Consider the following 15,755-nt stretch of genomic DNA (forward strand, 5'->3'; position numbering starts at 1 on the left):
TTCCCCAAAGATTTCCCTGTTCTCCTAGAAGGACCTGAGACCTGCCCACACTGGCAAGTGACTTGTAGCTTGAGGCTTTCTCAGCCCTGCGCTCAGATGTTCCCTCAGGCGACTGAGTCCTAACTGGGACACCTACCCCCTGGCTTGGAGGACTTAGCAGACAGGCTCTGGGGTCCTGTCCTGTCCTCTTAGCTCTTCCTCTGGCTGTCTCGTGTCTGCTTTTGCTCTTCACCCCTTCCTTGCTGAGGGATAGTGGCCAGGAGTGGTGGATGTGTAGGAGACCAGGGGGAGGCATACACAGCTGCTGCCTGTGTTCATGCCTGGATAAATAGAGGAATCCATCCTCGCTCCAGTTATATTCAGTACAGGCAAAGCCAAGTGCGAAACAGCCCCTTCTGCTCGTGACGTCTGGGAGCCTCTGAGTCATCAGTGCTGGCTGCACTGACCAAAAGCCAGTTTCTGCCCCTCCGGGCTCCTATGAGCAGACCTGCTGTGACAGGGGCATCTGTGGGAACATCCCTGTCACCTTAGAGAGGTTCTCGAAACAGGCCTTCTCCCAATTTGTTCAGCGCCACTGGATTTCCCCAAAGACCGTTTTCTGTCCCAGGAACTTTCCTTCTCCAAGTTGACTGCCAGTAATCTGGAGAAGCTAAGACCTCTTACCTTTCATCATCTGCTCACTGAATGCCTCCCGTGTGCCGGTAACAAGACATTAATAAGTGCCCATTATGATACTGTAATTAGTAGTGGCATGTGGGGGAAAGCATTGCTAAGTAAATAATGTAATAGTTTGAGTGAAATCCCATCAGTGCAGAATCTTCATGGGCTGGGTAGGAGTTCACAGGTGCCGTAATAGAAGGAGCGTTCTAGCCGCGGGGAAGAGTGTGTACAGAGGCCTGAAACGATGCGTCATGTGTGTGGAGCTGGCGTTGGTTTGGCGTGACCAAAGTAACGAGGGCCAAAATGGTGGAAGGTGAGACCAGTAAGAACCCAGTGGTAAGAAGCTTATACTCTGCTGTGCTGAGGAATTTGGACTTCAGCAGAGAGCAGGGAAGGGTCTCAACAGCAGCAGAAGGGATCAGGTTTGGATTTTCTGGTTAAGTAACCCAAACGCACAGTAACTGTGCGCTTACTATCTACCAAACTCTTCCTGAGTATTTAACTAGAATCAGTTTATTTATTCTTTAGTAAAAATCATTGAAGTAGGCACCATTATTATGCCCATTTGACCACTTAGGGTCCCACAGCTAATAAGTAGTTGAGCAGGGCTTGACTCCAGGTGGTCTGGCTCCCCAGCCTGTCTCTGACCATCGTGCTGCACTGCCTGTGATAAGCCTCACTGCAGCATTGTGGAGGGGCCATTAGGGACACTGGTGGCAGGGATACCGGTGAAGGGGACTGTCCCCCAAAGGTAGGACCTGAACTCAAGGAGTGGCAGTGAGGATAAAGAAGAGAGGAAGAATTCAAGCGACATTTATGAAGTAGAATTAGTGTGATCCGGAGATTGAGTGTGAATATATAAGGGAGCCAAGGATGACTCCCGAGCTTCTCGTGCTGCTGACTGGGATAAGAAATGCAGGTGGAGGCACAGGTTTTATAGTGACGATAGTAGATTCGGAATTAGACTCGTCACATTTGAAAGTTGTCAGGTTGGAGCTGAATTCTGAAGAGAGGTCCGGACTGGAAATAAAAGTCATGGTGTCCTATAACTCCGAGAGCAGTGAAAAATGGGGGCTGTGCAGCTTAAAGTGGCCCCCTGGTAAATATCCGTATTCAAGGGGCATGTTGTTGGGAAAGAATTCACGATTGAAACTAAGAGCAGGGAGAAGAAGCCACGATTGAGAATCACAGAGGCCTAAAAAAAAAAAAAAAAAAAAAAAAAAAAAAAAAGTTTAAAGTGGAAGAGGGCCTCTTAGCTTGGTTAGATCATTCAAAAGGTCAAAATCGATGACATGTGAGAAGAAATTGTTAAAATTACAGTTGCGAGGTCTCGAGTGACTTAGAAGTCGCAGTTCCATTGCAGTATTGATAGCGGTGAACCATCGCAATGGATGGGGAAGAAAAAGAGAGTTGAGGAAATACTCTGGGTAAGGAGAAATAGGTTGACTGGGTGGGATAGGAGGTCAAGGCAAGGTTTTCTCGGATGGGCAAGATATTCATAGGCAGAGAGGTGGATGGGAGAGGGGATTGGAATGGTGACAGTATGTGAGAGGTGACTGGTAGGTGCCCGAGGAAGCCAAAGAGGGTGTGATCTAGAGCTAGGTTTCTTTTTCTCTGGGGTGGGAAGGAAAGAAGTAATTATGGGGGCGCCTGGGTGGCTCAGTCGGTTAAGTGGCTGACTTCGGCTCAGGTCATGATCTCGCGGTCCGTGAGTTCGAGCCCCGCGTCGGGCTCTGTGCTGACCACTCAGAGCCTGGAGCCTGTTTCACATTCTGTGTCTCCCTCTCTCTGACCCTCCCCCGTTCATGCTCTGTCTCTCTCTGCCTCAAAAATAAATAAACGTTAAAAAAAAATTTTTTTTTTAAAGAAAGAAGTAATTATGAATGACAACATAGGAGCTTTTTAAAAGCAAGATGTGGGTCCCCATAGACACCCACAGCAGTTCAGGTAAAGAAGCCGGAGAGCTGGAGTCAGCAAAGCAGAGGGCGCCTGTCCAGAGTGGGCCTCGGGATCAGGGGGACACACAGGTCCTCATAAAGGGGGAAGTGGCATTTTAACTCGACCTGATTGAACAATATTCGATTACTTTCAGACCAGGTCAGACATTTGATAGCCACATGTAGTTAGTTATTCCATGTCATACATACACTGATTTGCCCTGACAAGAGGCCAACCTTCCTCTCGCCGCTAGCTCGGTCCCCACAGGGCTCGGGTACAGCCTGAGGTACTCTGACTGGGCTTTGGAAAACGCCACCGTGGCTGCCTCCGTGGCCCACGCCAAGGTTTGGGATGAAGAACTGCATGGGGGCACCTGATGAACAGCAGTCTTGTCTTCGCTGCTCTTTTGGGCTGGCGCTGCTCTTCTCCATGTCAGCCAAGGAGGATGAGAGGAGCTGGGCCACTCGGTGTGCCTCACGGTCTGAAGGAGTTCCAAAGCTTGGCTCGGTCTCAGGAAACCTGTGGGGAAGGGTGCCACCAGGGGTGCCCTGGACAAGGGTGCAGAATGAGGGCTTCCTGATTCGGGGTCATTCCTGCATGAATCTCAGAGAAGAGAGAGTTAAATCTCCTTCCAGCCTTTAGCCCCAGGTTTTCCTGAGAAGATGAACAATCTACTTTCCTCATTGTCTGCACCAAAGGAACAGATTGCGTCAGGTTATAAACTGTGTTACCGCCTGCAAAGGCCTGGAGTCAGCAGGTTTGCATTTCCCGGCAGACTCAGACGATGCTGATCACTTTGGCTGCCGCCTCTCTGCCTCAGGCAGGACCAGGAGCTGCCCCGCCCCCACCCCCCCCCCCCCCTACTCATCCCACCCCTCATCCCTGAGGTATTCTGGGAGAGGAAGAAGCCCTGAACTTCTAGCTGAGCCATCTTGTTCTGTGCTCAGGCCTTCCATCAATTTCCAGGAGCTTCTTGACCCCTTCGGCCACCGTGCCGACTCGGGCCTCATTTCCAGGCATTCCTAGGGCTTTGGCTTGGGCCAGCACATGGATGTCCGAGGGAGGTTTTCTGGAGAACAGTTGGCACTGTGGGCTGGACTTGAAAGAGTCATCTGATCTGGAGGTGCCGCGGGGTTAGGAGCAGGGGCGCTGATGGGGACCAGAGCGCTGCTTCTCCAGCACAGGGGAGATTTGTACTGCTGCCTGCCTCTCCTCTGCCCACTCCCTGCCGGCAGCTGCCGGTAATGAGACCCAGGAGGCATTTCATGGGCACTGCCTCTGCAGCTCCCAGAGCGTTACATTATTAATTGCAGTGTGGTAACGTTCGTCGTCTCTGAGAGACGTTGCTGTGTCTGCGCGTGCCTGTGAGTGGCGGGCACACGTTGGCTGTGTTAAGCTGCTACTATATTAAGGTGAGGTGTCTCTTCAAGTTCACAGCTCTAGCTGTGGCAGCACGTTACAGCCTTCATGCAGCATCAGTGATGGTGGAAAACCAGCTCTGCGGCGATGCGGCTACCTCTGTGTAACAGGCAAGGAGTCTCCGGTGCAGTCTGGCTGCTCTGGATCACTGCTCACATTCTGGCAGAAAAGTGGTGGGAGGCGTGGGTTCGGAAGAGGCTGGAGTGCCCTTTGTGCCTCTCTGCAAGTTTTCCTGCGGGGCCCGAGGGTTCGCAGGGGGCTTCTCTGCTTGCCCTTCTGTCTCCTCAGCCGCCAGTCGTACTGGTACACCACCAGTGCCACCACCCAGCCCCGACTGTCCCCTCAGCTAGTTCACAGCCGAGAGCACCCTAAAACCTTGGTTCTGCTCTCATTTGTGTGTGAGGAGACTGAGCCTGGAGGGGACGTGACCCGCGTCCTCCCGGCCCAGATCACAGTTCCAGTCAGTCCGGTGCTTTTTCTTTGTTCCTCGGTGCCTTGTCATCCAATCTTCCTTCCTGCCGTGTTCCTAGTTTCAGGCTTTTTCCCATACTTGTTGCTGGTGGCTTTGGGGGTGTTGAAAGCAGGCCTGTGGCCAGACAGCATGTGGGAAGGATAGAGGCTTCTGCCTGTCATTAAGGCCCCTGATGTCACCTCCCCAGAGGCAGCCCTGAGCAGTCTGCTCTCTGCCTTCTAGAGGAACTCGCAGCCTGTATAACCTCCATCGCCGTCACCTGTGCGGGAAGTCTTCGTTTCCAAGGACCCCAGGGCAGGGGTGTTCTGTGCCACTGCTCTTGTCTACCTGGCTTCACCTGTCCTGCCGGAGGCGGCCCACCTCCCCTGGAGGAGAGAGCATCCCCTCGCTATTTTCCAGGCATTCCTCAGCCTCCCAACCGAAGAGGCTGGCTAAAGAACAGTCCTCTCCCGCGCTCAGGCACTGTGCCTAGAGGTGGGGCTGGCACACTTGGGGAGATCGTACCTTTTCTCCATCCTCTTGACACACAAAAAAGGAAGGTGGGTACATAAGTATGGGATCTCCCTGCCCTCCCCCATTGCCAGTCGCCTCTGTGCTGTACCTCCTTTGGCTGCCCTGAGTCACCAGTGGAGCGTGCAGCCCCCTGCTGTGTCTCCTCCTCTGCTCAACACTTGAGAGTTTCTTTGCCCTGAGCGCCCCTAGCTGCCTTGTTCAAGTTTGCCTTTCAGTGGAGGCAGCCTCCAGTGCCTTCTCCCTCCCCTGGCCCAAACCTCACCAAGACCCAAAGGAGGCTGCAGGAGGACCTGTGTCTTTTCAGCCTTGCCCCAGACTTGGAACCACTAGTCATCCAATATGGTTCCTGGAGCAGGAGAGGTAGGACAGCTACCTGAACCCCCAGGGCAGTCAGAATTTCCTCTGTGGTCTTATGGTGAGCTCTGAAGTGACCAAATCTCTCTCTCTCTCTCTCTCTCTCTCTCTCTCTCTCCCCTCCCCTCTCTCTCCCTCTCCCTCCCCCCCCCCCCCAACACACATACACATATACTTTACATAAGGTTTCAGAATCTGAAGGCTTAGTGGCTGGGAAGGAGCAGGACAAGTTGAGAAAGAGGAGTAGTATCCATAAGACCCTCAGCCCCTGGGTGGCTTTCACTTCCCTTCCTGTGACCCCGTGCACCGTTCTAACCCTGCACTGCACCCCAGGCCCAGAATGTGCCACACTGCCTAGAGAGAAAGATGACTCAGACCCCACTGCCTGCCTGATGGAGTACTTCCTAAGAAGCTGGACAGAATCCAAACAAGGGAAAGGAAGGGCAGTGTGGAAGAGGGGAGCAGGACAGGGACCGAGTATATTTCTGGAGGCCAAGGCACTCCAGCCACTAAGGAAAGAACTATAGGCAATGAAACAAATTCATGGCCACCACAGCTTCTCTCCTCACTTGTTCTCAGCCACGGAGAGCGAGCCAGAGCCGCTCCAGTTCTCCCCTTTCCTCCTTTCCCTTCTCCCCTTCCTCACGCACCCGCAGCTGGGAAGGGTGAGACCACAGCCCGGCTGGGTGGGCACTGAGGTGTGTGTGCTGCCTGGGCACGGGAGCTCTTCCTCAGTAATTAGGAGACATGCAAATTAACAGCCTGTGCCGTTTGTATTAATTTGGTAAATAAGCCAGAACAATTTCATTAGTGGCACATTAATGTGCTTGGGAGCAGGAGAACGTGTCCCACTGTGAGGCAGCGGGCCCGCCGGCTGCCCCAGCCCACGGACAGGCCGAGTCCAGTGTGTCCAGCTGCTCTCCCGCTGGGTGCGGCTGGCCGGGCCGTGTCCCCTCCCCTTGGCCCTGTGGCAGAGAGAGACGCGCCCCCCCCTCGACTGAGCAGAACAGCACCTGGTTATTCAGCTGGGTGTGAGGACAATCACACATTAGCTCTTCCCATCAGCCCACACTTGCCTTCCCTCCACTCTGTATTTTGCATGAGGCCCCCTGGGTGTAAGAAACCCAAACCTTCTAGATGGAGGGAAAGCTGAGGGGATGGAGCTCAGCCCGAGCAGGGCTGCTGCTGGCCCGTATTAGCTGAAGGGAAGAGGAAGCAGTTTTATGTTACTTCCTTGAATACATAGGATCCGCTTCTCTTTTTACGGACAAGAAAACTGGCTAGGAGAGGAGAGTTTGTGGGACTTCCCAAAAACCCCAGCCAGAGCTAGGATTTGAGCCCAAGTCTGTCTGACTCCATGATCCATGCTCTTCCTGCCATCTCATTGCCCGGTCACTACACCCAGCTCTGGGGAAGACGCGGGGGGGAGAAAAAGCTTTGATCCCCCTTGGAGCAAACAACCTAGTTGAAGAATAAAGATATTTGGAAATAAAATAACTGGCCCTACTATGAAGTAAAAAGTTGATGCTGATGATGATGATGATGATGATGAAGCACTTATGTGTCCAGTAATCTTCTACATGCTTAGTGTATGTATTAGCTCATTTAATCATAACAAATCCTTTGAGATAGGGAATATTGCAGTGCCAGTTTTACAGTAAACAAGGACACAGGGACGCCTGGGTGGCTCAGTCGGTTAAGCGGCAGACTTTGGCTCAGGTCACAATCTCGCGGTCTGTGAGTTCGAGCCCCGCGTCGGGCTCTGTGCTGACAGCTCAGAGCCTGGAGCCTGTTTCCGATTCTGTGTCTCCCTCTCTCTGACCCTCCCCCGTTCATGCTCTGTCTCTCTCTGTCTCAAAAATAAATAAATAAATAAATAACTAAATAAATAAGTAAACGTTAAAAAAAAAACAAGGACACAGAAGGTTAAGTGACTTGCCAAAGGTCACATAGGTGGGAGGTGGATTTGAACTGAGGCAGTCTGGCTCCACAGGCTGTGCTCTTAACCTCTGTGCTGTGCACTCCCCTCTAAATGCCAACGGGCGGGTGAGCCTATAGGTGTCCGCAGAGTGGTTGACTTGGGGATGGGTTCGGGAAGCCTTCACAGGAAGGTGGTACTGAAGCTGGAAGAGCTCAGCTCACAGGGCCCAGTTCGGACCAAAGACCCGCACCCGCTCCGTCTGCCTCAAGAGCACGGGGCAAGAGATGCTGGCAGATGGCCGGACCAGCCGGGGTGCCCAGTGAGGCAGCGGCACGGTGTCCTTCGGCGCCTGAGGAGCAGGTCCGACCTCAGGCGTCTCGGCCGCCCTCTTCCTCGTTCTCGCCCAGCTGCTTCCTCAGTGGGATGCCATGGCCCCCCTCATGATCTCTCAGGAGGCCTCCTCCCCTCAGCTCTGTTTTCCTAGGCCTTAGCTTCAATATGAGCATTGAAGAGGGGAATGAAGAGAAGAGCCTCCATCTGTTCCCTGCTGACACCGCCTGTGTCCATGTGGACACGTACTCTGTGGTACCCTAAAGGCCGGATCAGCTCACGTGTGTCCACACCGAATGCCCACGCACAAATGAAACACTCCAGCAGCCCACGGTCATCACCCAAGTCTTGAACTCCCGATGTCACATGCCATTGTAGGAGGCCTCCCAAGGGAAGCTGTCGAGTCCAGATCTCTCCCTGAAACACTCCACAAGATGCTGAAGAGACAAGTAGCAATATTGTATAGCACTTTCCGGTTTACACAACACTTGATTATAATAGCCAGAAAGAAACCGGAAGAGGTTTCCTGTGTATTTGACATGAGTGAGCCTCCCCTAACTCCTGTCTTCAGTTTGAAACAAACTTGTAGGAAATAGCTCTCCGTATACCTCTAGATAGTCAATCCTCATTCTGTGTGATTCCGTTTTTGCAAATTCACTTGCTAAAATTTACTTGTAACCCAAAATCAGTGCTCGTGGGACTTTTTTTTTTTTTATTTTTTAATGTTTTATTTATTTTTGAGAGAGAAACAGAGCGCAAGTGGGGGAGGGGCAGAGAAAGAGGGAGACAGAATCTGAAGCAGGCTCCAGGCTCCAAGCTGTCAGCACAGAGCCCGACGCGGGGCTCGAACTCACGAACTGGGAGATCATGACCTGAGCCAAAGTCGGATGCCCAACCGACTGAGCCACCCAGGTGCCCCATGGGACTTTTTTGATCATTTGTGGATGTGCACTGTAGTGAAAATTCCAAGTCTGCTGGTGAGCACATCTCCCACCTGAGGCTGAAAAAGGTGCTGCACAGCCTTCTTGTTCAGCTGTCACCCCACACACAAGTGTCTTGTGGTCCTGCATTTTTCCTTTTTGTGTGTGTGCTTTCTCTTGGTGATTTTGTAGTTTAAAATGGCCTCCAAGCAGAGTGCTGAAGTGCTGTCTAGTGTTCCTAAGTGCAAGAAGACTGTGATAAGCCTTAAGGAGAAAATACATGTGTTAGATAAGCTTTATTCAGGCATGAGTGATAGTGCTATTGGCTGTGGTTTCAATGTTAATGAATCATCAGTATATATTAAATAAGGTGTCTTTAAACAGAAACATGCACAGAAGAAGGTTATGTATTGGTAAGTTGATAAAAATGTGATGAGAGTCCTGCAGGAATCTAATCCTGTGTTTCCCCTGGGAGCAATGGTTCAGGATTCACTAATTCGGTGTTCATGGTGCCTTTATAGAACATAAGTACCACAAACACTGAGAATCAGCTGTATCTGTATATCTCCGTATGTATGTGTGGTTCATATGTACTTTTTAACTAAGAGAAAGTATCAAAAACCTGAGTCTTAAAGTTGATCAGAAAAATAGAGCATATACAGACATTGGTCCATGGAATGTTATAGTCAGGCTACAAATTCCTGGCAATCGATCTGAGAGAAACATGATGAACAGTGAACACTTATACCAACCTAGGACCACCATGCTTAACCCTGTGCTTGCTCCCAGTGGAACTCTCCCAGGACTAGAGAAGGGTTAAGACTTTGGTCTTCCGATTGAATTCTTTGTGCCCAGAAGGATAGATACGCACAGGGCTTGGCTAGAGAGGTCACAAGTCAAGATACTTGGGAGTAGCCCCATCCCTCCACTGAGCCCAGCCCACCTTCCCCTGAATGCCTTTGATGGAGAAAGTACCTTGGTTGCAGCAGCCATAATGAAAGGGGAAGCAGAGACCCACAGGCTACAGTTTTATCTCCCTCTGTAACCCAAGATGGATTCGGTGAGAGGACAGTGCCCAAGGCTAGAGATTTCTTTCCTCTGTGCCTGGCTGGGCCCAGGGACTTGTCAAGCCCAAGTTAGCATATTGATTGCAGGCAGGGAGAGGCTGGTAAGTGTGAAGTCAGCCAACAGGGTTGGTAGTGTTGACCCCAGGAGTGGCTCCCAGTCACTGTGTCTGTTGCTAGTGTGAGCCCTTGAGAGGCCATCGTCTGGTTTGCAGCATCAGAGGTGAGGTGTGAATTTGGGGTTTGCTATGTGGAGTGAGGTCTAAGTGTGGGCACCTTATAGGATGAGAAGGATTGTACCTGCCTGGGTATTTCATCAACCCGTCTCTAGGGTTCTTGCCTCCATTCTAGCAATCGGGTGCCAAGAGGAATTATGCCAGGGAGCATCAAGCTTCTTGTCACAACCACACTAGCCCACCACAGGCTTCTCAGAACTGGAAGGAGGCCGTGTGCTCAAGCAGGGCAGCTGTCCTCAGTTTTAGGAAAACGTCACTTGGCTACTAACATGGCAAAAGACCAGAGGTCCAGGAATAGGGGACCTACCTACCCACCTACAGAGTCAGCTTGGAATGGATCTATATATAGTATCTTTTTTTTTTTTTTTTTTCCTAGCTCTAATAAACTCTTCATATCTGCTTCTGGGTCAGACCCCAACCTCAGGCATCATTGAACTTACATTTCCACTTGAAGGGTTAACCGTAAGCCTTAAGTAGGAAGAGGGTGTTCAAGAAAAGGGAAAAGCCAGGGTCCTGCCTTCCTGGTCCTACCCCTTCTTCTCCCCATTGCCTTCTGTCTGCATGGCCAAGTCACCTCTGTCTACTTACAGGGTGCCATGTCCTCCACATCTCTCCCTGCTCTCTTCCCTCTCCTTCCCTCCGCTCTCCTCTCTAACCCTCTGCCCTGGGCTGCTGCTGCTGGCTCCAGCCCAGGCTTCAAAGAATTCCCAGGTATTTAGACATTCATTTTATTGCTTAATCGAGCTTGAAGCTGTTTAAATTAATACAAGTTTTCATATTTGGCAGCAAAGACTTTTACAAGCCCCTTTTAGCAGAGAAAGGAGGAGGTTGAGGAGAATCAAAGAAGAAATTCACCCTGGGCCATTGCCTTCATGAGGTGGAAGCAGATCAGCTACCACAAGGGCCAAGGCATCAAGGCCACCCTCTTGGAGGAGCAGAGTCAGTACTGGGGTTCGGGGTCTTGGAGAGGCCCTCAGTGGAGGAGGCTCAGATGCCCCCGAGCCCTGCAGGGATCCCTGAGGGTTCTGAGGTTCCGCCACAGCATAAGGCCCCAAAGACTGGCCTGATGGTAGTGACTACACCCTTCTAGTCACTCCCTGTCAGGAGCAGCCCCCCGCTGTGGTCACCCCACAAATGCCCTCGTGTGTTAGTAAACTCCCTGTTCACATCCTTCTGCCCACCTGCCCCCTTCCCTCCTCTCCTTGCCTGGCTCTCATCCAGCCATTTTCATCACCTCTGTTAAGCATTAATTCCTTCAGCTGTACACCCCTCTCCCCAGGGATTGTCTTGCTTCCCCAGGGCCTGCCTGTCTTCCTAGAAGAGCCGGGGGTGGGTGGGCGCTAAAGAAGAGTGGGATGTTCCCAGAGCTATGTCTGCTGCTTGTCTCACTCCCGATCCCCAGGCTGCACTCACACGCACACGGCTAACGCAGACTCGCTTGCTTAAGCTAAGGGGAGCCGAGTTTACCCTAGGAGCTGTCTGCCAAAAGATCTGAGGAGAAGGGAGTTTTGAAGTTGCTTGGTCAGTGACGTATCTGTAAGGATGATTCCGGGGTGTGAGAGGCCAGAACGCGTAGGTCCCACTCACAACTGAAGCGAAGGGTTCTAAGAGGGTCAGCAGTGCTGGAGCCCCAGTGAGCTCTTGCTCTTGTGCCTAATGCGCTCCTGTCCTGTGGTGTGAACGCCCTGGCGGCTGGCCAGGGCCTCCCCCTGCAGGCTGACACCCCCTTTCTCTGTTCCCCAGGTAGAGGTGGAGGTGGAGAGCATGGACAAGGCCGGGAACTTCATCGGCTGGCTGCACATCGATGGCGCCAACCTGTCCGTCTTGCTGGTGGAGCACTCACTCTCCAAGGTCCACTTCACTGCTGAGCGCAGCTCCTACTACAAATCCCTGCTGTCTGCTGAGGAGGCCGCCAAGCAGAAGAAAGAAAAGGTACGGGTGTGGAGTCGGGCCTGGCCGGGGAGGAGGTGGGCGCCACCCCAGAGCTCAGACTTCCCGCCTTCCCGCCCCTCCCAACACCACTGCCTCCACACAACAGACAGAGCGGTCATCCCCCACCTGAGGGACCCCGGTTGGTGTTGGTCTCAGACCCCACGTCAGGAGCCACACGTGACCGAGGGAGAGGCTGCCAGCTTAGGCTTCGTCAGCCACAGGCCTCCTCTGGTGGACCTGGTGGAGGAGAAAGCTGTCTGGAAGGTGACCTTGGAGCCATGAGAGGAGTGCCTGGGGGAGCCCCTTGTGAGCAGGAGACTGGGGAGTCCTCCCTTCGCCAGCCCGGACCCTTCTTTGCTGCCCTCGGAGCAGCTGGGCGACCCGCAGCCCACTTCTGAATTTCCTTCGCATCGCCCTGCAGGGAAGCCCATTTTGGAAGCTACCCCAGGAGATGCATAAAGCTGTTAGGACAGCAGATTTATAGCCCATCAGTCTCTGCAGACACTGCATTGAAGAGACAAGGGGGGTGGGTCGGAAAGCGGCTTTTGGAAACAAATGGACGATTAAGGAACCCAGTGGTTTGGTGGTGGGAGCTGGGCTTGGCACCCCCCGACTCAGCCTGTCGCCACTGACTTATAGTCCAGCCCTGATAATGGGGATAAATCAGCCGGCCACCAATTTGTCAGGGCTTCTCTGAGCTTGAGGAGGATTTCATGGGACAGCCGTGCTGAGCCGTAAATTTGTTCCAGGAATAAACGTTTCCTTCCCCATGGGGCAGCCATCTGGCTTGCAACTCGCCTCCCAAAGTCAAGGCCCAGACACCTGCCAAAAGGAGTAGGGGGCATCAGGGCCCAGAGGCTCCTCATTCTCTTCCAACCCAGAGCAGCCACCTCCTCACTGGGTCCTTCCCAGCTGTCTTCCTTCAGGCACTGGCCCAGGGACTCCTGCCTAGATCTCTGTCTTTTCTTCCCGTCCCCTGGGGATTGGGACAGGTGACCAACCCTAATGAGAGTGGAAGAACTGTAGGGAGTGGTGACCCACAAATCTTGGGACAGGTGAGAGGGACTGTCCCTGTCTTGGAGGAATAGGCCACCATGAGGCCTCTGAGGACACTTCCACCCTTCCTTGTCCCAATTCTGCTCACAGTAAACCCCGTCTTCCTAGAGTGATGGGGAAGCAGGCAACCTTAGCCCCTACTGCAAAGGAGCTTCCTCTTGGCTTTCCTGTTAGTGAGAGCTGAACTTAAGACTGCCAGCCCCGTGTCCTGTGCCTACTGAAGGGAAAGGCTGAGACGTGGTGCTGGGGCCTTGTGTGCAAAGGGCTGAACCTTCACCAAAGAATTAGCAGCAGGGGGTCAGCGTGGCAAGCACCGGCCTCTAAAGCCCAGATTCTGAAAGCGTCTCTGCCCCCAGGCCCTGCTCCCTTAGTCACTCAGCACACGAGCCTCTTCGGGTCTGAGTGACCCTCTGTTCTCTGAGATTAGAGACCCCAAAGGGACCCAAGAGAAGACAGAGGGGGATCTGGCCTGAGGTGGAGGAATGGGTGCCTTGCTGGGTGTTGTACTGGGCACCACTATTTCCCACGCAGTGGATTTGTCTGAAAGAACCCAGGTCATCGTTTCACTCTTGCCACATGATGATGTTGAGGAGTAATTACCAGTGATTAATTACTTCCACAGGCTGCGTGGTTTTGTTCCAGTCCAATTAAAATGCAGTGCGCTACTCAGTGCAAGAGCCTGCCTGCCTGCTGGGTCCCTGTCCCGCACATCCCATCCTCTTCGGGGGGTCGTGGCAGAACCTAGTATGCCTTGCCTCTTCCGGTGGGGCTGGTTCCCAGGAGCGGTGTGTGTGTGTGTGTGTGTGTGTGTGTAGCACTGCAGCCCCCTCAGAGTTGGCTGGACTCAGATGAGAGAATTTGGTAGTTGCTGCATATCTGAGGTATTCCCAGGATGGAGGCAAGGATCTCCAACCTTGCCTCACTTGTGACCCCATGAGGGCTGCCTTAGCTGTCCGGAGACAGGCACATGTGGCTAAGGGATCATGGTGGTACCTGTGAGCTAACCAAGGAAAGGTAATGCTGAGAGATTTTGTGAGACTAAGAGCATGCAGATGTCTTTGGGGAATGTGATTATGTGTGTGCACATTTGTTAGCGGATCTGAGGGAACCTGGCAATGCTAGCTTCCCTTCCATGAGAACTTAGCTGCCTCCCTGCTGGGCCTGATTCCTCCCTGTGCCCTGCAGACTTCTCTCCTCATGAAGATGCTGGTTGGGCCCTCCTCTTCCTCTACAGGAAGCTAATGCCAGGTTACCCCCTCCTCCTCCAGGAATCCTGGGCGGGTCTGTGGACCAAAGAGGGAAACACAGATGGCAGGCACCAGAACTGCCCTCCCTCCCCGGCCCCCCCTTCTGCCCCAGCAGAGCCCTGGACAGGGCTGAGTTGGCCATTGATCGCCTTTTATTGAGCTTGTCTTCCCCACTGAGATCTTGAAGGCCTCCACAACCCTGGCCCCGAGCCAGCCCCACCCTTGGAGCCTATTGAGCGGAGATATTAAATAGGATTTAGAAAGGAAGGCCTCCAGCCAGTGGAGCCTCAGTTCACATCCCCCGTCTCCTGCCAGAAAGAGGATCTGGGACTCCCTGGGGAGGGAGTACAGGAAAGAGGGAGGGCCAGGGACGGGTGAGGACAGGAAGAGAGAGCCTATGCCCCTGACCTGGCCCCACAATGTAGACAGGAACTGGCATGACAGAGCAGCAATAGAACAGAGAAGGGAGGAAGGAGCCGCCTCCCTTGCCCATTCCCCCACCTAGGTCTAAGGCCAGGGTCACGGAGGGGTTCCCAAGGGGCCCCGCCTCAGGACACAGTGCCATCCTGGCCCCCAGCCTGACCACAAACCCTACCACGAATCAGAGGAGCTGGGAAAGGCCTTTCCACATTAATGCAGTCCGGAGGTTTTCCCAGAGCAAAGCAGAGCCCTCTTGGGTGGGTCTCCCAGCATGCCTAGGCCCTGCTGCTTAGACCCAGTTCAGGCTTGCCTGCACCGAAGGCCAAGAGCATTCCCAGCTTCAGCGTCCCATCCTCCGGTCAGCATCTTGGCCACGCAGGTCCTTCCCCAGCTCTTCCATCTGCCCAGAGCCTGGGGGGAGAGCTATAAGGCACTGATTCTGTGCACACACAATTACTGTTCTCTCTGGAAGGGGTCTTTGGGTCTTCTTTGTCATCGCCCCATGGGTCCAGGATGAGGAGCATCCCTCCTGGGAATTCCCCAAAACAGGCTCCTTGGCAGAGGTCTGAACTGTGAGAGGGCTAGGGATGGCTGTAGGGAAGTGGCACCCATCTGGCAGGTGCCCGCCAGTGTGTCTGTCCCCTCTGCCCCAGTTTGCAGAAAGGCAACATAAGCCATTATGGGCAAAACGTGCCCTTGTTCTAAGGGTGGGCCAAGCTCTCAGCTGACTGTCTCCTTCCCACCAAGAAGCCACCTAGCCGGGCTACGTTTACCGGCTTGCTGGTGGCTAGGTCCCAGGGAACAGATGGTCACCTCCATCTCCTGAGGGAAACCTGCAGGGCTCCACTATTCAAGGGGCCAAGCCAGCTCCCTCTTAGAAATGGAGTTCCTTTATCTGAGGAGCAGCTCTCCCTGTCCTACCCTTTGGCAATCTCATGCTTCTGGTGTCTTTTCACCTTGGCAGGCAGCGGGGGGGGGGGGGGGGGGGGGGGGGGGGGGGGGTGTACACCCTGCTGTGCCCCTCCTACCAGTGAGCTGTGGGACCTTATCACTGGACTGGCCCCACTGCCACACTCCTTGTGGGAGCAAGAGGCCTGCAGGCCGTCCCTGAGGCTTTTGTTTGCATCATCCGTGACCTCCAGCTTGCTGCCCACCTGAGCCTGCCTGCAGAGGAGCTCCACCCTTCTCCCCAAGGAGGAAACCTGATGCTGTCGCCCAAGGCGCATTTACTTGAGGAGTCATTAGCAGTTCCTGCTCCCCGCTGTCAGTCTGT

The 15,755-nt window shown here is 53.4% G+C and overlaps 1 protein-coding gene across 1 annotated transcript in view; it reads left to right on the forward strand.

The window, feature by feature from the left end:
• SND1 (staphylococcal nuclease and tudor domain containing 1) overlaps positions 1 to 15,755 on the forward strand; it is a 422,592-nt gene that overhangs the window by 394,646 nt on the left and 12,191 nt on the right. Inside the window, exon 17 of the mRNA XM_007089922.2 lies at positions 11,571 to 11,759. Within this exon, the coding sequence (XP_007089984.2) occupies positions 11,571 to 11,759 (189 nt within the window). The remainder of the gene's footprint in view (positions 1 to 11,570; positions 11,760 to 15,755) is intronic.

This window comes from Panthera tigris, chromosome A2 (genome assembly GCF_018350195.1).
Source record: "Panthera tigris isolate Pti1 chromosome A2, P.tigris_Pti1_mat1.1, whole genome shotgun sequence".
Taxonomy (NCBI): Eukaryota; Metazoa; Chordata; class Mammalia; order Carnivora; family Felidae; genus Panthera; species Panthera tigris.